Source organism: Rhinatrema bivittatum, chromosome 2 (assembly GCF_901001135.1).
Source record: "Rhinatrema bivittatum chromosome 2, aRhiBiv1.1, whole genome shotgun sequence".
NCBI lineage: Eukaryota > Metazoa > Chordata > Amphibia > Gymnophiona > Rhinatrematidae > Rhinatrema > Rhinatrema bivittatum.
Window position 1 is genome coordinate 261,541,283 of NC_042616.1, and position 24,325 is coordinate 261,565,607.

Sequence of the window (24,325 nt, forward strand, 5' to 3'; positions counted from 1 at the left end):
CTACTCACGGGCTTACTCGGTATTGTCTATAATGTAGGTAATGCCGAAGGCATAATGGCCACCTGTGGCATCCCCCCCTGCTTTCTGACCAAAACGTATAAGAAAAGTTTGCTGCGCCAGGAACCCTTCTCCTCCCACCCACCCCTCCAATGTTACACAAAAGCTTCTGCTCTAGTTTCCCTTCCTAATCCCCTCCACCCGCCAGATACTTAAAGAAAAGACCATGGCTCCAGGCCCCCTCCAGTCCTGCCCAAAAGCTCTCAAAACCATCAATCTGGAAAGTGGTTTAACATTATTGTGCACCCCAGCATACAGTGTTGCTCTGACTGCGGAACCATACGCTTATCACTTAAACTCCTTGCCCTCAAACTGATTGTGAATGTTTTGGGATAGAGACAGTGACATGAAGAATTTTACATAAAGGTGAATGTGCAATATTTTCATGTGATGTCCATGTTCTATCATTGTCCGGATAGCAAAGTTAATCATATAAATTTATCTAGCTAACTTTCAGACTGATGCAATACAGTGCGCTCAGCACCTGTGATTGGATGCAGGTTTTGGACGCGCATCCACAATCCCATATTCTATAAGGGGATTAGTGCGTCCAAAATGCACGTCCACCTCCCAGCAAAACTAATAGTGCTTATACGTGCAAATGCATGTTGATGAGGCTATTAGTGATTCTTCCCTGATTAAAAAAAATATGCGCCCAGAGCAGACGTTGGTTAATTTTGTGGCAAGATTAAGTTGGAGGAATAAAACGGACATCCTTTAAAAAATAAATACAAATAGTGCGGGCGGTCAGATAAGGATACAGGACGCTCAATTAACGAGCGTCCATTTTCCTAACCTGTAGCTTGCAGCCGATTATGAAAACAGACGCTCATAAAATTGTACGGCCATTTTCCTAACTGGCTGACAGCTGACCTCTCCTGGGCACCTGCTGCCAAGGAGGCGCTAGGGGCGCACAATTTCCCTAGCGCCTCCTTTTGACCGTGGCACCCAATTTAAATATTAAATCGGGTGACCCAGAGAGGTTGATCAATATGCGCTGGGAGAGCAGGCGCTTAATCATGAGCGCCCGTTTTCCCCGTGCTGGTATTGCATTGGCCTGTTTGGAGGTATATTAAATAGTAGAGCCTCACTATTGAATATAACCGGCTATCTTAAAGTTAGCTGGATAACTTTATATACTTACCTGGTAAGATGAGGAAAAAGTTTATCTAATTTTAGGATAGCTCTTTGGCTGACCGGCTAACTCCAGATAACTTGTCCGGGTAACTCCAGATAACTTTTCCGACTATCACAATTCCCCCCCGATATGTCAGACACTAATTGGCTAGTCAGATTGCTTAATTTGGCAAGTGCTCTTACGGTAGTAGTATGCATTCAAGATTTTTATGACTCCATTTTTCTCCTCAGAGAACAAGACAAAGAGGGATTTGATTCAGATGTTAGCACAGAGAGGTTTTGAATCGGATCCAATTAAAGCTTGGAAAGAAGCTCAAGAAAAGGTAATATTTTCTACTACTAGGCATTCATTGTAGCGGTTTTTTCACTTTATGATTGTGTTTTCTTGAGTCCTTATTACTATGTTTGTCTAAGTCTGAAATGTCTTTCTTGCTAAGTCAACTTTCTTGCTAAGTCAACCCTAGCACATGCCAGACCGAAAAGGTTTAAGAGGACCTTCCTCATCTGTGCTTTGCACTTGCTTGTGCAGCAGAATTCTGTTCTTTATGATTGGTTACAGTAGTGTATCCCAACAAGTGTGCTGTGACATACTGTTGTGCTTTCAGACCTTTTCATGTGTGCCATGGAAAAGTCACCACTGCCTGATACTCAGATCCAGGTCAACAGCTAGGCTTCGTTATCAAAACTTCACAGCAACAAGCAATACCAGCAGTGGCTCTTAAACATGTAGGAGTTCTTTTCTGAGAAAATGTATAATCATGCATGCCGTCTTTTCCTAGCTATAGCATTAGCCACAGAATGTGGCAATTAATGGGTAGCATGCAGGCCATGGTTAACTGGGCCTTGCTTTGTGCAGCACACATATTGCACACAGCACCTCTTTCCCACTCTTGAGCTGCCTCCTTCGGGTTCTTCTAGCCTCTGTCCTGTCTCCAGGCTGAGTGAAATGAGGAGGGATGCACTGAGCCCTTGATGTGGCTCACTCTGAGAATAGCAGCAATAAAGGAGCTCTGTCTGACAGCCACATGTGGCAACCGAGATAACTGAGCCAGCTGCTTGCACCACACCATCTTCTCTCTTCTCCTGCACTTGTATAGAGGGCACTGGTCCATCATGATGGATTCACATGTACCTATGCCCCCTCTCTCCCTCTTTTGGCCATAGGAATCCTTTCCATGTCTGCATTGCCTGCTCTGTAGAGGTTGGTATGCTACATAGCTTGTTTGTTAATGTAGGTATGCTTTAGGCATCAAAAGGTTGGGAAACGCTGGGCTGTAGTATTATTTCTTAGGTACTAGTAAGTGATAATAGCCAGACTCTCTATGCAAATCATTTTTGGGGACGAGGGAAAGTGCATTCTAATAGTGACCGGTTTCTAATTCATCCCACCAGCCCAGTCCAGCATGGACGGACTTTACTCCCCCTACTAGTAAACAGAGACAGAGAACCACTGTTTTGCTGATGTCAGCCTATATAAGGCATTGTGAAGTCTGCAGCAGCTCAGTATTGTGTCTCCAACAGATGATAGGGTTGAAAAGCCAGCAGCTGTTATTTTCTTGGACATTTATGCTCCTCGGGGGCTGTTGCCTTGGCAGCTTCCTAGTTGAGTTGGATGAGCAGGGTGTCGGTGGTCCTCTTTAGCTTAGTCCTGTTCTTTTTAGAGGGTGGAGTTGATAGCCAGAGGAGTCTGGTTCCCTCTCCCTCCTGGCAGGAAGAAATGTGTAGGGGTGAAATACCTGCATTGCCTGCTCAGGAAAGTATTTGGGTTGCTGGGGGACTATTGTTTGTTGTTCATTTGCTATAAAGTTAAAAAAAATTAAGACAGATTCTTTCTTGATTTACCTGTGCTTCTTAGGGTCGTTTAAAGTAGCACTTTGGGTGGTGACAGTCAAGTGGCCTACAACTTCTCCGGCGGGGAAGTAAGTTGTGGAGCATGAACTGGTACGAGTCTTCATGGTGGTGGCTGCTAAGCATGGGAAGCATTGGGCTGTGTATGTAGTTAAGCACGGACTGATTCTACCATTTGTCACTCATGCTTAGGATCTGAACGCTGTTCTTCCACAGCTACGAGTGAGTCTTCTCCCGTTGGGGTTTAGTTCGGGGAGAGCATTTTAGACATCGAGATGGCTCTCTTCTCTATTTTTCCAGTGTTTAGATTTTGATTCATGTAGAGAAGAAGTCTGTGAGAGTAATGGCCATTTTGCTTGCCAGTGGCTCCAGAATGTCTGCTCTTCCAGTTCTTTCCCTGTGGGGGTGGGGGATGGTTAGTCCTTGGGAGGAGGGAAGGTCCAGCTCAGGGGGAAATGCACTGTATTTTTGTCACTCTGTGCAGCTTTTTTGCCAAAGATTCTTTTGAGCTTGAAACTTTGTTTGACGCAGGGAGTTCTGCCTGGAGGATCCATCCTCTCTGTGCCAGCTTTACACAGTTTCTCCAAGATTAGATCCAAGGATGATCTTGAGACAGGACTGGTTACGTTGAGGGCATAGTCCCTAGGGGAAAACTCCAGTAATTCAGTGCTCCTGAGGGTGCCCTTTTGGAGGAGGGTGAGCTTCCTCTTGCGAATGGTGATAACCCAAGAATTTGTCTTTTTCTTAGAAAGGTGCTCCCGTTCATCTCCCAAGCTTTGGTGGAGTTAGGCATTAAGGTTGTCCCTGTAGAGTCTGTCGATGAAGGGGAGGATTTGTTTCTGAAGGATCTCTGGAAATCGGCTAAGACCTTTCCGTTTCACAGGACAGTGTGAGCACCGACTATGGCAGAATGGGATGTACCTCAAGCAGGGTAGAGAGTGGGCAGAACTTTGCCTAAGCTGTAGCCACTTCCTGCCGGAGACATGGATCTTCTGAAACTTCCAAAAGTGGATGCTTTAGTTTTGAAAGTAACTAAGAAAACTACTATATCAGCAGTGACAAGGAAGACCACTATGGAAGGGAGCGCAGCCCTAAAAGATTTGTAGGATAGAAAAATAGAAGTGGTCCTGAAGCAGTCCTTTGAGGTGCTTATTTTGCAGGCAGTGATCTGCAGTAGTTTTCTATCCAGATCATGTTTGCGCTGGGTTCAAAACATTCCAGTGAGAACTTCACTGGAGAGTTTTTCTTTAAAAGAGGCAGAGCTGCTAGAAGCCAGTATTGCCTTTGTTTCAGATACCTTGTATGATGTCATCTGTACTATGGCTAGAGGGATGGTGACATCTCTAGCTGCCAGGTGCTTATTGTATTTGTGAAACTGGTTCTCGGATATGGATTCTAAATCACATTTAAGCAAGTTGCCTTTTAAGGGAAAACTTCTCTTCAGAGAGGAATTGGAAAAGTTAGTGAAGCATGGTGGGGCAATAAGTCCCTCAAGTTGCCCAAAGATAGACCAAGAGAGTCTCAAAAAGGAGATCCGAAACATCCAAGTTCAAGGTCGTGGGACGTTATTATCCCGGAAAGCCATCCACTTCTAAGAGGGGACACTGTTATAGTGGAAGAAAAGTCTCAAGGGACGTTGGCACTTCCTGTGCACGTGGACCCAAAAAGTCCCAATGAAAGACAAAGGGTTCATGCCCCCCCAGTTCAAAAGATTGGGGGTATCTATCCCAGTTTTACCAACAGTGGGCCCACATTATGTCAAACGAGTGAGTTCTCTCAGTCATAAGAGACAGTTATGCCTTGAGTTTGTTTGCCAGGTTAAGGATGCCTTCATGTATTTCCCCTGTTCTCTGGAGAAGAGAAAAGCAAAAAAAGAGACACTAGATTGTCTTCAGTTAGAGGCTGTGGTGTCAGTACCCAAAGAGGAATAGGGGCAGGTGAGGTATTCAGCTTATTTCAAGGCTCCCAAGAAGGAATGCACTTTTGTCCAGTTTTGGACCTCAAGGGGTAAATGATGCTCTGAAAGATACTCATTTCCACATAGAAACCTTTTGGTCAGTAATTGTAGCAGTGAGAAAGGGGGAATTTCTTACATTTCTGGATCTCTCCGTGGTTTACCTTCATATTTCTCAGGTTTGCGGTCCTGGTGGAGAGGAGGGGGGCGTTTTCAGTTTCAGGTGCTCCCAGAACGTTTTCTAAGGTGATAGTCATGGTGGCAGTGGCACTTTGTAAGGCGGGAGTATTGGTCCAGTCGTACCTAGATGATTGGCTGATCCAGGTGAAATCGGAGGAGGAGTTTTGCCAATCTATGGCCAGAGTAATCCAGTTACTGCAAAATCTGGGTTGGGTGATAAATTTTTTCAAGAGCAAGTTAGTCCTGTCTAAGGTCTTAGACTCCTTGGGAGCATATTTTGATACAAAGAAGGTCAAGGTCTTTGACAGTGACAAGGCTTGCCAAACTTACCTTTCAGGTTCAGAATATTTTGTGTTTGAGGTTACCCAGGGCCAAGGGCTATTTACAAGTGCTGGGTTCCATAGAGTCTACCTTGGACCGGGGATTATATGAAACTGTTACAGAAATTTCTGCTGTCTTGTTGGGAGGTACAATCTCAAAATTTCAAGAGGAGACTGGCATTGACTTCAGAAGCCAGAGCAGTTTGGATTGGTGGCTTTCCATTATGAATCTTTCCAACTGGGTTCCTTTGGAGACCCTGGATTGTATTGTAGTGACCACAAATGCCAGTTTGAGCGGTTGTGGAGCTCATTGTCAGCACAGATCAGTGCAGAGCCGATGAAACCCAATAGTCTCAATGTGGTCCATCAATTGTCTGGAACACAAGAACATAAGGGCACTTCAAGGTCTTTTGCTCATTATAGAGTGGTGAGAGTGTCTTCTCAAAATACAATTGCTGTGTCAAATGCAAATTATCAGGTAGGCACCTGAAATCTCCCAGTGGTGTCAGTGGTTAGGCTCTTTTTCAAGTGGGTGGAAGTGCATTTGCAGACTCAAGTCTGTCTTTCATATTGCAAGAGTGGAGAACATCAACATGGATTTCTTGAGTTGTCATAAGCCGGATCTGGGCTAGTAGCAACTGGCAGATATAGCCTTCATTTTGATAATTCACAAGTGGGGAAGACTGTGTTGGGATCTCATGGCCACATGCAGAAATTCCAAGACAACATTGTTCTTCAGTCTAAAGAGAATCAGCTTCATTGAGAGTGGATGCTGTCTCTCAACATTGGTTGCCATGGGTCCTTCTCTGTGTTTTTCCACTGTGGCCAGTAATAGACTGGGTTATTCATAGATTAGAAAGATGAAGTAATTTGGTGATTTTGGTGGCGCTGGTTTGGCCCACTCACCCCTAGTACTCGGATCTCATGAGACTCAAGGTGGCGTGGCCACTTTAGTTGGATCACGTACAGGATCTTTACATCAACATCTAGTGATCATGGGTGATCCAGCTCCCTTTTGTCTTGTGACTTGACTATTGAAAGAAGGCTGAGGAATAAGGTTATTTCTTTTACAGGTAAGAAAGAAATCCACTTCATTGTCTTTACATCAGGGTCTGGAAAGCTTTTGAGAAATGGTGTGCTGAAGCGGCAGTTTCTCCCTGTAGAGCATTGGTTCCTTCAAGTTTCCTTTTTGCAGCTTGGTCTTCAGAGAGGTCTGGTCTTGAAGGTACAAGTTGTAGCCATTACCTGTTATAAGGGAAAAGTTCAAGGAAGTCTTTGGCTAGTCATCTGGATGTGTCTCATTTTCTTAAGTGGGTGAAGCATCTTTGGCCTCCTCTTTCAAAGCTTTGTCCTTCCTGGGATCTAAATTTGGTCCTTCATACCGTATGCAGAGTTCCATTTGAACCTGTTCGGGAGCATCTGTTAAGGATTTAACATTAGACTGTTTTTCAAATAGCCATTTGGTTGGCTTAACGTATCTGAATTTCAGACCCTATCTTGTAGAGAGCCTTTTCAGAATCTGTGGTTTCCAGCTGCACAGTTCTGTCTTTTTTTTGCCCAAAGTGGTGTTCTTTCATTTGAATTAGTCTGTGGAACTCCTGTCCTTTAGATGGAGGGAGACTAAGGGGGAACTAGTGGATCTTCACCTTTTGGATGTTAGAACAATTTCACTTTGGTAGTTGACAGTGTCTAATTCATTTAGGAAATCAGATCATTTATTCATTCTGTTTAATGGTTGGAGGAAAGATCAGGCAACCTCTAAGGCCACTATTACTAGGTAGACTAAGGAGGAGGCTATTGGTTCAATCTACATTTCTACAGGTTTATCAGTGCCCGAGGGACTTAGGGCACATTTCACAAGGAGTCAGGTGGCTTGGTGGGTGGAGCTGAATTTAGTTTCTCCAGAGGAGATTTGCAGGGCAGCAAGCTGGTCTTCCTTTTATTTCTTTTCTAAGCATTACCAATTGGATGAACAGTCTAGACAGACTTCCTTGTTTGGGGCAAATGTTTTGCATGCAGGTTTGTCCAGCTTCCTCCCTGGATAAGTGTGGCTTGGGTACATCCCATCCATGCTAGACTGGTCTGGTAGGATGAAAAGGAAGAAAAAATATACCTGATAATTTCTTTCCTTGAGGCCTACCAGACCAGTCAAGTCACCCTTCCTTTGTTTTTTTAGCCCTACATTCTGCTTAAGAGTGTCCGTTAGATGATTGGTCTTGCAGTATTTTTTTAGTTGGAATTTGATTCTACTCTGATTTTTATGGCCAAGTTCCTTTAGAGGCCCATTTGCAACCCCCCTGCTTGTGGAGTGGTGTGTGTGTTGTGTGCTTTAGTTAACCCATTGTTGCTTTGATTCAAAGCTGCTGCAGGCTTCTGTAGCAACGCACCTGCGTCTGGTTCTCAAGGGGATGCTATCTTCAGCTGGATTCTATATGGGAGACTTGTGACAAATAGTGGATTTGGCAGTAAAGAAGTATGAGGGCAGATAATCTATCATATGCTTTTCTATATCCCTTGGATATGCCATTAGTAATGGCTTCTTCTCTGGTCACCCATCACCCTAGCAACCAATTTCACTTCCCCCAAAGCTTTAAAAAAAAAAAAAAAAAAAAGAGGGGGAGGAGCTTGAAACACTAATTCTAAACCCTTTATTTTTCCCCAGTCATCACACAGCCATTCAAGTATATTAAAACACAACTTTATTTCTTTGTCCTTTTGTTACACAGTAGGGTTAGGAATTCATCCCAACACACCACAGAGTTTAGGATTTTTCCAATTAGCTTTAATGTAGGATTTAGTACCTGTTAAGAGTATGAGACCAGATTAACAGCTGAAATAAATATTTAAGCTTGTTACAAACAGCTTCCATTAATTTTTAGTACCTGCATTCGCAATCTAAGATTCCACAAACATACCCCATTGTGGGCTCATTCCAGTGTACTTCTTTAATCAAACCTGCAGTTTCTAATTTCCATTTAGTTAATAACCTAGTGTAAACTGCAAACCTTCTAAACCCAACACACAGACCTCCTTATAACTGTCAGGCCGATACAGTACAGTGCGCTCCAACGGGGAGCGTACTGTTAACCCTTAATTGGACGTGCGTTTTCGAAGTGCTAGTTTTACCCCTTATTCAGCAAGGGGTACTAGTGCGTTGAAAACGCGCGTCCAACCCCCCCCCCCCCGAACCTAATAGCGCTCGCAAAATGCAAATGCACGTTGATGGCCCTATTAGGTATTCCCGCGCGATACAGTAAGTAAAATGTGCAGCCAAGCCGCACATTTTACTTTAAGAAATTAGCGCCTACCCAAAGGTAGGCTTTAATTTCTGCTGGCGCCGGGGAAGTGCACAGAAAAGCAGTAAAAACTGCTTTTCGGTGCACCCTCCGACTTAATATCATGGCGATATTAAGTCGGAGGCCCCAAAAGTTAAAAAAAAAAAAGTAAAAAAAAAAAATTTGAAATCGGCTCGCGGGTTGAAAACTGGACGCTCAATTTGGCGGCATCCGGTTTCCGAACCCGTGGCTATCAGCGGGCTTGAGAACCGACGCCAGCAAAATTGAGCGTCGGCTGTCAAACCCGCTGACAGCCGCCGCTCCTGTCCAAAAAGAGGTGCTAGGGAAGCGCTAGTGTCCCTAGTGCCTCTTTTTGCCGCGGACCCTAATTTAAATAAATTAATTTACTGTATTGCGCACACAGGAGAGCGGGCACTCTCCCGCGATTTTTACTGTATTGTCCCGTGTGTTAGCTAGACTTCCTCAACAACAATACTTTAAGCCAGTGGTCCCCAAACCTGTCCTGGAGGGCCACCAGCCAGTCGGGTTTTTGGGATATCCACAATGAATATGCATGAGAGAAAATGTGCATGTTATGGAGGCAGTGCATGCAAATTTTCTCTCATGCATATTCATTGAGGATATCCCAAAAACCCGACTGGCTGGTGGCCCTCCAGGACAGGTTTGGGGACCACTGCTTTAAGCTATTATGCGTTGCTTCTAAGAAAGCCCCATTAGCTGTGGGCACTCTTAAATTAGTACACTCCAACCCCCCTAACATGCAGCTTTGCGTAATAGTCTACCAATTAGAGACGTTTTGCAAACTATAACCTTATGAAGCAGTGCTCTTGGTCTAAATATACAATTTCTTTTAGTAAACCACTCATCAACCAGTCCCTGTTAGTTTCAAATGCTCTAAAACAGTTCTCTGGGACAACATACAATTTCTCTTAGCAAGAAATTCCTTAACAATGCTTTAATTAGCTGCAACCAATCTGTAGCTGTGCTTGTGAAACCAACCCACTCTTTTTTTTTTTTTTTTTTTTTTTTAGGGACAATAGCTGAAAAATAAACCCAGGAGCAATGTCACTGCTTTCCCCGACTAGGTTCTACTACAGTACCTGAATGTAAACCGATGTGATATCTCAGATCGAATGCTGGTATATAAAAAATCATAAATAAATTATCTTTTTAGGGAGATTGGTGCTATCTTTTGAAAACCCTAGGGTGTTACACTTACTCTCTTTGGTTCAAGGAGGAACTTTTACAGCTAAAACATTTCCCAAACAAGCTTCCTTATATCATCCTTTTTAATGAGCATTTAGATCATTATAGGATCACTGTATAACTGGTTACCAAAGGAACCCACAGCTCCTTCATTCATAAGTTTCTCAAAGTTGCACAGCTGAGCTTAGTCTCCCTGTTCTCTTCAACATAGGTGTTTAACAGACTTGTATATGTAGATCACTTTGGCTTTTTCTTAAAGTCAGTCTTCAGTAGTTAAAGTAAGACAGTCTATTTCTGGATAATTGTAGCATTTAACTTAACTGTTAGTAGTGGTTTGTCCAGTCAGTCTCAGAATTGTCCTCCTCCATAGCTAGGCTGGAGAGGAGCTGTTGGGAACTGCCCCCCCCCCAAATGCTATTGCAGATACCTCTTACACACTGAAGCAGCTGCCAAGGGAGGTGTCTAGCCACACCCATGCTCATTCACCCTGCTGGCTTTTAGCCAAAGTCAGTTAACAGGGAATTCTGGGGGATGTAATCTCAGTTTCTCAACCCTGTTATTCTCAGACATGGAAAACTAATACTGCCTTTTTAAAGGCACAGTCCCTTATCTATGCAGAAGCTACTACCAAAACATCATATACGCTCTGCCTTTAAAGTTTCTGGGTAGGGGAAAAGGGTTTACTATTCTCTCCAAAAGAAATAAAAGGGGATTCCTAGCGTGTAGCAGATGGACTCAGGACCAATGGGAATAGTGTACTCCTGATAGCAGTTGGGAGATGGAGTCAGATTTCAATCTGATGTCAGCCTACATATACCCGTGCAGGGAAGCTTAGCTCTTCAGTATTTCTCCATCTCCTTAGCAGTTTGGGACACTATACACGCTTGCACAGCGTTAGAAAATCCAAACCAAAGAGGAAAGAAATTTAATTGAGTTTATGAAAGTTCTCTTTAATAGTTTTCCTGTATACTTGTGTTAATGTATTCTGCCTTGAGGCGACTGTTTTAATGTATTTCCGCCCTGGAGGCGACTTTTCAGTTCCTTGTAAACCGGTGCGATATGTATTCTTTACAGGAACATCAGTATATAAAAATTAAAAATAAATAAATAAATAAAGCCCCACTCTCCTGTGGTGATACCTAAGGGTCCCTCCCCCAGTCGAGAATTCCTGAGGTGATTTCCGAGATCCCTCAGAGGTAAGACTCTGTCTGGTAGCCAGTTCCCGGCGTGGACTTAGCCCCCAGAGTGGCTGAGAGGCTGAGTGTGAAATACCGAGCGCAGCAGTGAAGGTATTTTCCCTCTTCCCCCTCAACCAGAGACCGCCTGGCACGAGACCGGGAAGTGCTGAGACAAGGTAAGGTAGAAAACTTTATAAAGTCTCCGGTCTCCGAGGCTCGGATAGCTGCACAGATCGTCCTTCCGGCGTCTGTTATATCGGGTTGAGCAGCCCCGTCCGGGCTAGACCCTGATACGGTGCGAGGGTCCTTCCACGTGGAGACCCTCCGGGGGGGTTGCCATCTTGCCTGCGTGGTCACCGGCGCCATTTCCCCCCCTTGATTGCCGTATTGTCCGCACAACAGAGCCGTGCGCACGACGACGAGCCGGGCGCACAATTAACTTGTGCGCACAAAGGTGCCATGCACACAGCTACACGCACAAAGGTGCCGGGTGCACAGCCACGTGCACAACAGTGCCGTGAGCACAGATAGGCCATGCGCACAGCGGCACGTGCATTCCGCTAAGCGATTATATAGCAGCCTGCACGCACATCTCCTGCTTCCTGCACGCACAAGCGTCTGCGCACCCGGAGCACACAACTAAGCCTCCCGGCGCGTGCTCCTACGCACACAGACTAGTTTTGAGCCACTCCACGTGCACAAATCATGGTGCCACCAGCCAAGAAAGCCAAGGGACAAGCCCTCTGCACAGCCTGCCACCTGAGAGCTGCGCAACCAGAAGTGGTCTCTGCCTTGTGCCTGCAGTGCAAAGAGGCTCTGGGGGAACCAAGGCAAAGCCCCCCTCAGCCAGTAGAGGAATCTGGCTCCACCAATGATAGTACCCCGGACTTCTCTATCTCCAGCTTGGCCCTTCTTCAGATGGGCCCCTCCGGGAACGCTGCTGGATTCAATATAGACCCAGGGACCTTTTCCTGGGTGGAATTCTTCAAAGGGCTTCAAACCTTTGTCCAGGCACAATCGGTGCCACCTGTGACACAGCCACAGTCCCCACCAGAAGAGCAAAACCTTCCAGGCTCCTCTCGGCCTCCCCGAGACATGCCTCCTCCAGGCAGAAGCCTTCCATTAGGGTACACAGACACCTCAGAGGAAGAGCCAGACTCCCTGGAGGAAGGGGAAATCCCTCCAGGAACGGAACCATACCGAACCATGATATGTTTCTTCTCCAAAGACGAGCTACCAGACCTCGTGTCTCTGAGCCTGAAGACGCTGGCCATCCCAGGCACAAGTACCGCAGCGGAGCCAAAGATGAACCCTGTTTTGCTCGGGCTCTGTCATGCCTCTTGCTATTTCCCAATGCTGCAAGCCGTACAACAACTGATTGACTTGGAATGGAAGGCCCTGGAGGCCAGCTTCAAAGGAGGATGGACCCTTGAAGCCCTATACCCTCTGGAACCCTCAGCCAAAGAACTCCTAGGGTTCCCCAAAGTGGATGCCATGGTCTGAGCTGAGTCAAAGCGCACTACCATTCCAGTCGAAGGAGGAGCTGCACTCAAGGATACCCAGGACAGATGTCAGGAATCCACCCTTAAATAGGTGTCGCAGCTATATCTCTGCAGATCGCTGCCTGCTACGCTGTGGTGACACGTACCTGCTTGTCGCTCTCCAGGGACGCAACCACGTCCGTTGAAACATTAGAACCGGCGATATCTTTCCTCATGGGTGCGCACCTCAACCAGGGGCGTCTCATCCATAGTGGCAGCCAGAAGGCAACTCTGGCTCTGAAGTTGGTCAGCCGACGCGACCTCCAAGACGAAACTCACGAGAATGCCCTATAAAGGAGCCCTCCTTTTTGGAAGCGAACTGGAGAAGATAGCCGAAAAATGGGAGAATCCACAGTACCTTGGTTACCGGAGGACAGGAACAAAAGAAACCAACGCCCCTCTCCCCAAAGACCCAAGGGCAGAGGATCCCAGCGTTTTAGACCGTACAAAAACACGCACCTCGCCCCACGGGCAGGGGCCAGTCCTTTCGAAACAGACACAACAAGAGGGGATCTGGCTCAGGTCCAGGCCCCAGTCGCACCCCACAATAAGAACCAACAGATCCATCCACAGGAATAAGCCATAGGGGGAAGGCTTGACGTATTCTACCAAAGATGGGTCGAGATAACGTCGGAGAAGTGGGTCTTAACCATCATTCGAGAGGAATACTACTTGGACTTCCACAGCATGCCTCCAAACAAATTTGTGAGATCACCGTGCCACTCCCCCTCCAAGAGGATGGCAGTGGAAACCACCTTGACAAAACTACTCAGCCTAAAGGCGATAACCTCGGTGCCCACGCACCAATAAAATACTGGTCACTATTCCATCTATTTTATCGACCCCAAGAAGGAGGGAACATTCCAGCCCATTCTGGACCTCAAGACCGTCAATCGCTACCAGAGGGTACCACACTTCCGCATGGAAACCCTATGCTCAGTCATAAGGGCAGTACAACCGGGAGAATTCCTGACTTCTCTGGATTTGTCAGAAGCCTATCTCCACATCCCGGTCCATCACGACCATCAGCGCTTTCTACGCTTCACAATAGTGGACCATCATTACCAGTTCCGAGTGCTACCCTTCGGACTGGCTACTGCCCCTTGGACATTCACCAAAATCATGGTTATAGTGGCGGCGACACTGAGGAAAGAAGGAATCCTCGTATATCTGTATCTGGATGATTGGCTGATCAGGGCAAAATCTCCAGAGGAACATTTATCAGGCGACCACCAGAGTCAAGAATCTACTGCAGAATCTCAGGTGGGTCATCAACACAACCAGGAGCTACCTGCAGCCCTCCCAATCGCTAGAGTACCTGGGAGTCCAGTTAGACACCAAACAAGACAAGGTTGTTCTTCCCCCTATAAGGAGAAGGAAATTGATGGACTAGTTGTGAAAACTGTTGAACTCTGCTCGACCCAAGGTATGGGACTACTCCAAGTCCTCGGCCTCATGACATCGACCCTAGAAGTCGACCCATGGGCAAGGGCCCACATGCGACCACTACAATGTTTCCTACTGTCATGATGGAATCCGATGTCCCAGAACTACTCTGTCCGCCTCCAGCTAACGGCAGAGTTGCGGACCCAGCTCCAATGGTGGCTACAAGAAAACCATCTGAGCAAGAGAGTAAGACTATCCCCACCGATCTGGGTCTGGGTCTTGCTCACCACGGATGCGAACCTATAAGGGTGGGGAGCACACTGCCAGGAACTGATGGCCCAGGGGCAATGGGACAAGGAAGAGTCGAGATGGAACATAAACAGACTGGAAGCCCGAGCATTCAGACTAGCCTGCCTACGATTCAGTCACAGACTCCGGGGTGAATCTGTCAGAGTCATGTCAGACAACGCCACAACAGTGGCCTACATCAACCGCCAGGGAGGAATCAGAAGCCAGCAGGTGTCCCTGGAAATAGACCCCCTAATGGCATGGGCGGAAGCAAACCTACAAGGGATCTCAGCCACCCACATTGCGGGAAAAGACAACTTTACTGCGGATTACCTCAGCAGAGAGAGTCTAGACCCAGGGGAATGGACGCTGTTGACCACAGCCTTTCAGCTAATAGTTAACCGCTGGGGAACCCCAGCCATGGATCTTCTGGCAACCCGATCCAACGCCCAAGTTCCCAAGATCTTCAGCCGCAGACGAGAACCACAATCCCAGGGGATCGACACCCTCATCCAGGCCTGGCCACAGGAAGATCTGCTATATGCTTTTCCCCCATGGCCACTACTGGGCGGGATCATCCTCAAGATAGAACACCACAGGGGGCTAGTACTTCTATTGGCCCCGGATTGGCCAAGAAGGCCATGGTACGCAGACATGCGAAGACTTTTTGCGGGGAACCCTCAGTGTCTACCTCCACACAGGGACCTGCACCAGCAAGGACTGATCCTCCACGAAGACCCAACTCGATTTTCTCTTACGGGGACTCGCCTGAAGAAGAGCAGATAGTCTGTGGCAATGATTGACACCTTGCTCCAAGCACGCAAGTTTGTCTCTAACTTACATACGAATATGGAGAATATTCGAAGCCTAGTGTGAGGAGCGTGACAACCTTCCATGGACAGCCAAAATCCCCATGATCCTGGAATTTCTGCAGGACGGTTTGAAGAAGGGATTGTCTCTCAACTCCAACAAGGTTCAAGTGGCTGCGCTGGCCTGCTTCAGAGCCAAAGTGGACGGCATCAACCTATCATCCCATCCAGGCGTTTCCCACTTCCTGAGAGGGGTCAAGCAAATCCGACCACCTCTAAAGTGGCCGGTGCTCTTATGGAATCTCAATCTAGTACTAGACTTCCTAGCGGGAACTTCCTTCAGACCTACATGCGGTCTGTCACTACGGCTCCTGACCTTGAAGACTGCATTCCTAGTGGCAATATGTTCAGCCCGTTGCATCTCCTAGCTTCAAGCACTATGCTGTCGGGAACTGTTCCTCAGATTCACACTGGGATCCATACAGCTGCACACTGTCCCCTCCTTCCTCCCAAAGGTGGTTTCTCATTTCCACCTAAACCAAATCATTTCGCTGCCATCTCCAGACGAACGTAAGGACTCTGAAGACTCACGCCTTCTTCGCCATCTTAACGTCGGCAGACTCCTAGTCCGATACCTGGAAAGATCGGAATCCGAACGAAAGACTGTCCACCTATTCGTCCTTCACAGTAGGAAGAAACAAGGGGAAGTGGCCTCGCGGGCAACTATAGCCCGCTGGATCAAGGCGGCCTACATAGAAGTAGGGAAGCCTCCGCCTCTACAAGTCAAGGTCCATTCCACAAGGGCCCAGGCAGCGTCCTGGGTAGAAACCAAGATGCTGTCACCCGCCGAGATCTATCTGGCGGCAACGTGGTCCTCCATTCACACCTTCTCGTTCTTTCGCCTGTCTTATTTACTGCTTGCCAGAAATTGCCCTCAATTATTTTTTAAGGGAAATCACTGTTCTTTTCATACCCCAGATCAGTTCAGACACATGGTTTTTTCATTCCTATCAGTAGATGGAGACAGAGAAAAAAAGCTTTACTGGCACCTTGCTACATACAATAGCAGCCACCTGCAGTCCCTCAGTATTTCTCTGTCTCCTGTTAAATGCTGCAATCTGATGTTGGAGATGAAGTTCTTCTCCCAGATTGGGGCCATCCCCTTTGGAGCAGGGGTTTGGTGGCTCTTGGTATGCTTATATCTGTTAAAGGAAAAAGGTCTGAAAACCAGTGTAGCTGGTTCCCTCGTTCCTCTCTCTCCCTCCTTTTTTCTGGAGAATTGCGCTCTGGCTATTGAAGATGGCTAGCAGGGAAGTATTTATTTACTTTGCTTGCTTGGCTCAGTTTAGTGATGTTTTGGGTGGGAAAAAAAAACACCACAAGGCAGACTTCTGGAGGAAGCCTTAAGCATTGGGCAGCTGGAGCAGGGGCCTGCAGCAGAAACCTCTAATGTGATACAGACTGATGGCAGACTGACTGTTGACTCAGAAGAGGACGAGAATGTAGCTGGCAGGGTTTTCTTTTAAGTTCTTACCTCGTAGCCATGTGGTGCCATTATAAACTCCCTCACTGAATGCGGGAAGATGAGTCCCACGGCACAGTTATCTTCTCTGCCAGAGGAAATTGTTATACCAAGGACCCATTATAGTCACTCTCACTGCAAATTGAGCATGACAGTTGAGCACTGTGGCTCCCTTGCAGTTACTCTCACTGGATGTGGGGAGACTGTTTCAGAGGACCCCTCTCCGATTGCTAGATTGAGGGCAGACGCGAGAAGGCTGCTATCTACCGGGAGAGTCTGGCAGAGCAGAAAGGCAGCCATTTAGTGTTCCCCCGCAGCTTTATGCATTGTGGGGCAGAGGAGAACTTCGATGAGAGAGCTGCGGCTGGGCTCTGATTCAGGCATTGTTGGGAGGAGGCTGGCAGAGTACAAGCGGCAGCCATTTGGTATTCTCCTGCACTTTCTGGACACTATGGGAAAGGATGGCTGCTGAGAGGCAGCTGCAACAAGGCTCCTGATACAGGCGCTGCCAGGGGAGCCTGACAACATACAAACAGCAGCCACTGAATGTTCTGCGCTTCTGTACACCATGGGAGAGGAGGTTTGCTGTGAGTATCCTATAATTGGGGGCCTTTGGGGAGGCCAACAGAGCGAGAAAGTTGGCCATTTTTTGTTGTCCCTCACTTAGTGCAACTGCAGAGGAGTCCTGCTTCCATTCTTCAGATTTCTTCTGCAGGGCTGGGGAAGGCACTGCATAGCATGGGATGCCAGGGTCCTCCTTTGGTCAGATGGGGAAATCCCTTCCAAAGGAGGGAAAACCCCACTCCAGGTATGGGGGTCCCTCGGGAGGGGAGAGCATGTCCAATAGCTGAAGGGGACTTATCTTTGGTTGTCCACCTTATTTGGATACTGGGCTGACTGCTATATTTACTCAGCTCTGGGGGGCTATGGGGCAGTCAGTGGCCCTAGTGAAGGAAGAGGAATATTCTATTCTGAAAGACTTGGCCGCTAAGCCCTTCTTCCTCTTAGACTGTTCACATCTTGGCTTCACAGGATGAGATTCACCAGAGGATGGTCTGTAGATAAGCAGACTTTGGTTGAGCTTATCCCTCCTTCCCGAAGAGGCTTTGGAGCCGGGACAGGTACTCAGATTGAATCTTTGGGTGTTGGCGCTTATTTGTAAAGTGGTGGAGCTCTTCACAAGTCGCAGATTCGAGAGTGGAAAGTTTTCCTCTGGAGAGGTTTTGGAATTACGACCCTGGTTCTCAGCAGAACAGTTGGTAGCCATTTCATGCCACAAATGTGCTTACGTTGCATACAGCAGATCCCTTGAGTAGGTTCTGAAGAGTTCAAAGGAGGAGGTGAAGAGCTTAGAAGCTGCTGTAGCCTTTGTTGTGTAAGCTCTTTCTGTTTTGCTTCTCGTGTCAACTAAGATTTTGATATTGAACAGCATGGAGAGAGTTACTTCATTGTAGCAATCTCACAGTATGTGACAATTCCGGTCGCAAGTCTACAGTCCTGAAGGTCCTTCAGGATATGGGGCTGGAGTTTCATTTTATGATCTTGTAGGTTTAGCTCGTCCATTCAGGGTGGCTGTAGTATCAGCTTTGGGGCCTCGCCAGTTTCTTGCTGGGGGCGATATTGTCTAGGGGTTTGGTTGGTCCTTAGCTTTTTGCCCTGGTGCTGCCGGCCAGTCAGAAAGTTCTCCTCACAGACACATATGTCTGGCAGCTGCAGTCTTTTCGGGGAATATGTAGGCCACCTGAGAGAGACTCTGGTCCTAGCCCTGGGGGGGAGGGGGCTTAAAGGGGCACAATGAAGCATAATTGGTCCACTTTTCACAGGAGGTTATACGAGGGAGATTAGCTCTCTTTTATGAGAAGTGGACCAATGTGACCATGGACCAGTGGCCTTGGCAGGCAATTGAGAGACTATGCATTGGACTTGGTGCATCCAGTTCGTGAAGCCTTCTTGGTCTCCCACTTTATCCCTCCAACAGTAAACAGGCTGCAGACCCAAGATAGTTCCCGGGTTCCAAGGGGAGTGGGGACAAGGTAGTTAATCCATCTACTTTGTAGTTCCGAGGAAAGAAGGTGTCTGTCGCTGTGCCCATCCTAAACCTGAAGATGAATACTTCTCTGCAAGTGCCTTGTTTCCAAATGAGATCTCCCAGCTTGGTCATTGTGGCAGGTAGAAAGGGAGAGATCCTGGCATCTATCAATTTCACAGAGGCTTATCTACATATTTGCATCCACAAGGAACAACAGAAGTTCCTTTGTTTAGTGGTATTGGAAAAGTATTGTCAGTTCCTAGTTCTTCCATTTGGCCTCACAATGGCAGCCTTGCATGTTCGCCAAGTTGAGGGTAGTATTGGTCGCCAGCCTCCAACTGGAGGGAATTCGTGTACTTCCTTACCTAGATATCTGGTTTATTCAGGCAAAATCTGGCCCCTGGCTTCACATCTTGATGTGGATCTTTGCCGCTGGTCTGTCCAAGGTGACAGCTGCTCTGCAGAGAGAAGGCATCCTGCTGCATCCGTATCTGGATGACTGGCTTATTTGAGCAAAGTCAACGGAGCAGTGTCAGCACTTGATTCAACGGGTCCTGCAGAGATTGCAGTCTCTAGGCTGGGTAGTGAATCTGTCAAAGAGCAATTTCGTTCCTACCAAGTTCCTGGAGTATCTGGGAGTGCACTTCAACACAATTCTAGGAAAGGTATTTCTCATGGAAGAGAGAATGTTGAAATTGCGGATGCAGGGCTGGAGGTGGTACAGTTTCCTACTCCCAAACAGCCCAATACAGAAAAGATCGCGGGAGAATGGATACTCTGTGTTGAGTGCCCGCTCTCCCAACGCGCGCCCAGCCACCTCTCCTGGGCACACAATCCTATATTTAGATGAGAGGTCGCGCTAAAAGGAGGTGCTAGGGACGATTAAGCGCTCCTAGCGCCTCCTTGGCCCAGGAGAGGTGGCTCTGTCAGCGGGTTCAGGAAACCAATGCTCAATTTTACGAGCATCTGTTTTCTGAACCCACTGACAGCGATTGGTTAGGAAAACGGACACTGGTAAAATTGAGCATCCATTCTCTGAACCAGACAGGCTGGCACATTTTTTTTTAATATCTTTTTTTCTTTTTTGCATTTTTGATTCCTCCGACTTAATATCACTAGGATATTAAGTCTGAGGTTATACAGAAAAGCAGTATTTTCTATTTTTCTTCACACTTTTCTGGGCTACTCATAAATTAGGGCAGGTGGTAATTTCTGAGCGTAAAATGTGTGGATTGGCTGCAAATTTTACTTACAGAATGCCGGGTGGCTAACTAATAGCCTCATCAACAAGCATTTGATGAACGCTATTAGTTTTCAGGGGGCTTGGCTGTGTGTTTTTGAGGCGCTAAACCCTTACAGTATAAAGGGAAATAGACGCCCCTCGAAAACACGCAGCCAAACGCGTGTTAAGCAGTGTGCACGGCTGAGCGCACGTTACAGAATTGACCCGAAAGTCTGGGATTATTTTGTTGAGTCTCTCCACAGCTGCACTTCCACGAGCAGATTCGCACTGTAGTATCCTAGGGCACTTAACTGCACCACTGGAGTGTTAGTTCACAAGTACCGCTCCATTGCACCACCGGCGCCCAAGAAACGTTAACCAGGACAGCTGTTCCCAGATACAGTTCAAAGGCAAAGTCTACAGTCTCAGCAACACACAAGGTTTACACCTCAATTCCTAGAGCCTTGCTGTCCTTTCCCCAGCGCATCTGCTGCAACAGAGTTCAGAAAGGGGTTTTAATCCTCCAGGGCCCCAAACACTACATAAGGCTCCAGGCTCAGTTCATAGGGACTTGCTCTCTTTTCTCCCAACACAGCTATTGCTATGGACACTTCAACAGGGGTTTTATTTCTCCAGGCTCCAAAACATTACTATCATGCTCTAAGCTCAGTTCACTGGGCCTTATTCTCCTTTTCCCCAGCACAGCTGTGTGCTGCAGTGGACTATCACCTGCTCGCAGGAAAATTAGGCAATACGTTTCCTCTGAGTTTGCTTGCTCAATGCAGTGAAGGATTTCCTGCACCTCCCCGACAGTCCTAGGTTCTCTCTTGTTTCAGAGGGCAACGACTCCACAGAAGCCTCTTACCTTTGGAAGGGGAACCGCCTTACTCAGCTCCTTTCTTCTCCATCCACAGTCTGCTTTTCCAAGCCTTTTCCTTCTTGTGGCTCCTCCTCCCCAATTAAGTTAGCACCTGAGTTCAGGTTCTCATGACTTTCTGCTCTGCTGCTTGCCTGGGTTCTCTGCGCATTGTCTTAGGCCCCTCCCCCAGCCCTGGTTATATCTGACTCTTTTAGAACCTTCCTCCAGTCTGGCTTAAAGAATTATAATTCCCATTATAATTTTCAGATCTTGGGTTCTGTGGCTTCTACTTTAGATCTAGTTCCCTGCGCATTTGCGCACATGTGGCCTCTCCAGAAGGTGCAATTATCCCACTGGAGCCCTCAGTTGGAGAATTTTCAGCTTCAACTACCCCTGCAGGGGGAATCCAGGTTCTGTTTTTCATGGTGGCTTTCTTGAGTCAATTTGGAACTGGACGAGAACTTAAAGATTCTGAATGGGGTGGTAGTGAGCACCGATGCCAGCCTGACAGGATGGGGAGCTTTCTTTCAGAAGTAGATTGTGCAAGGCCGGTGGTCTGCGGAGGAAGCTTCATGGTTTATCATTCGTTTGGAGCCTTGAGCATCCCCAGCACTACTGTGGATCCAGCGAGAAAGGGTGCTAAGGTGTATCAAGTCTCACCCTGGATGAGTGATCCTCGTGCCATTGGAATGGCTGCATTGGCCTTGCTTTGCATACTGGGTAAATCTCAGGCATCTTCCCAAGTTGTTTCATTAATGACCAATTTTAGGGGATCAGGTGGTTTGTTTTTCTCTGGTGGCTTGACGTTTAAAAGGAATAGTTTTGCAATGGAAAGGCTATTAGGAGGAAGTCATTAACACCTTAATGCAGACTAGGAGACCTTCCACTTCAGAGTTGGAGGGTGTTTGGGACATGCTGCCTTGGAGAGGGTGTTGTCTCTTTGAGCTTCGTTGTTTTTTTTTTCTTTCTTTCTTTCTTTTTTTTTTTTTTGCAGAACAGTATAACAAAAGGGCTTTTATTCAATTCTCTGAGAGTCCAGACTGGTAGCTTTGAGCTGTTTCAGAAGTAAGGTGCATGGTCTCTGGCTTTGCATCTTGATGTGGTCTGTTTTCCTCAGGAGGTGAAGCATTTGTGTCCTCCGGTGAGATGAGTGTTACCCCTGTTGAACCTTATTTTGGATTTGCAGATTCTCTGTGGTCCTCCATTCGAGTTATTGAGAAAGGTGTCACTGAAAGACCTTACGCTAAAAGTAGTCTTTCTAGCGGCCATAGGCTTGGCCAGGAGGATTTCAGAGCTTCAGGCATTGTCTTGTAAGGATCCATTTGTTTTTTAGAGGATGGGGTGTCTTTGCACATGATGCCTTTTACTGAAGGTGGTATCTTTCTTTCACTTCAGTCAGATGGGGAACTTCCATTATATCGGAATTTGGATTCTTTTTTTCCACATGCGAGGGAGCTTCACTTGTTGGATGTCCGTCTGGCCTGTTGTGCTACTTGAAGGTCACCAACAATTTTTCGGAGATTCAATCACCTTTTCGTTCTGTGTGGGAAATGAATAAAAGGAATAAAGCTTCTAAAGCCACCATTGCTCGATGGCTAAAGGAGGCCATTGGGCTGGCTTATGTTTGCAAGCGTTGTCCGTCTTTCCAAAAGGCTTTGGACCCATTCTACTAGGACACAGGCGGTGTCCTGGGCTGAGAGTCAGTTTGGGTCCTCACAGGAGACCTGCTGGTCGACAACCTGATCTTCTCTACACACTTTTGAAAAGCATTACCAGCTGGCTGTTCGGGCACCTGAGATGGCTGGTTTTGAGGAGAGTCTGCTGCAAGCAGGTCTTTCGGCTTCCAGCCCAGTTTAGGGGAACTTAGGTACATCTCATTCGTTTTTACTTATCTGGGTTATGAACGGGAAAAGAAAATTGGTTCTTCCTGCTAATTTTCTTTCCTGGAATACCACAGATCAGTCCAGAGCCCCACGCTTTCTGGAAAGACTGCTCTGTTTTCTGTGTATAAAGGAAACTTTCGGTTTGGAAGTTTTCAATCTCCTCTAAAGACAAAAGGGCTCCTGTTTGAGGGCTCAACTTTTCTCCTGCTGGGTGTGGGGGGGGGGGGGGGTGAAGTTGTTTATGGTTTAATCTTATCTTGTCTTGGGTACAGTTCATACTGAAGGATTGCAGGTGGCACACTATCTTATATAGCAAGTTTCAGTAAAGTTTTTCTTCTCTCTTTCCATCTGCGGGTAGGGATGAAAAACCTTTGTGTCTGAACTGAGCTGTGGTATTCCAGGAAAGAAAATTAGCAAGTAAGAACCAATTTTCCTATATTTAACTGCCATGATATAACCACAGAGATAGGAAAAAATATAAGCTGTTAGTTTGGCCTTTTCAAAGGCTAGTTAATGTTTTGCATCAATCTGCATATTTTTATGGTCTTAACATGTTAGCAAACAAATGTCAGTAGATATAGTATGGCACATTAACCCCAAGACTTTCAAGTTTTTATTAGAAGTACATGGATAATTTTAGGCCCTAACAATCAACAAGTGTTTTTAGGCCATTTCCCAGTGCACAAGTATCTACATCCCATTAAAAAAGATCACAATTTGGCACTAACTGGCATCCTTGCTACTCTCTCAGCAGAAATGCCAAAGATTGCCAAGGAATGGAGACTTTATTACAGAGATGGTCCCTCCAGAGTAGGGATGAGGCACATCAGCAAGGCAGTGTGAGACAGCTTGCATTACTGCTGCTTGTGCTGTGTTTGTTCTGTGGATGAATGGAGAATTTTGGTTTATTTTGCATCAGTTTGATTCATTTTACAAACACTATTTACTACAAAACTAAATTCAGTAAAAAAGATAAAATGAAAAAAAAAAGCTTATGCAGTATTTGCTACAGTTTTCTAGAGGGGGTGTATAGTTGTTATCATGTAACACTTTCTTCTCAAGTCACATTAGCTCCCTATCCATTTCCACATACAGTTCAAGCTTCTCTTAATCACCTACAAATGCGTTCACTTTGCAGTTCCTCATGACCTGTCTTTTCTTTTCCTACATCATTCGGGGCCGATGCAATACAGCGTGCTCAGCCGAGCGCACTGTATAACCCGCACTCCGCAGGTTAAATAGGTGCTAATTCAACCCCTAATGCAATAGGGAGATTAGCGCCTATTTAACCCGCATCGGACGCGGAGTGAATGTAATAGCGCTCATCCCATGTAAATGCATGTGAATGAGCCTATTACTTATTCACTCCGCATGCAAAAAAATAAATGTGCGTCTGAGACGCACATTTATTGCTCAGCTATTAAGTAAAAAAAACAAACAAACCTCGGCAGACCACCGAGTTATGAGGACCGATGCCGGTAAACTCGGCGTCCGTTTTCATTACTGGCAGACGGCTGGTCATGAAAACCGATGCCGAGTTTACCGGCGTCGGTCTTCATAACCGGCAGCCGCAGCGGGGTCCCGTTAGCAAGGAGGCGCTAAAGTCACGC

At 46.7% G+C, this 24,325-nt stretch overlaps 1 protein-coding gene across 1 annotated transcript in view; it reads left to right on the forward strand.

Annotated features, from left to right (window-relative positions):
• TOP2B (DNA topoisomerase II beta) overlaps positions 1-24,325 on the forward strand; it is a 777,593-nt gene that overhangs the window by 587,144 nt on the left and 166,124 nt on the right. Inside the window, 1 exon segment of the mRNA XM_029589448.1 lies at positions 1,426-1,517. Within this exon segment, the coding sequence (XP_029445308.1) occupies positions 1,426-1,517 (92 nt within the window).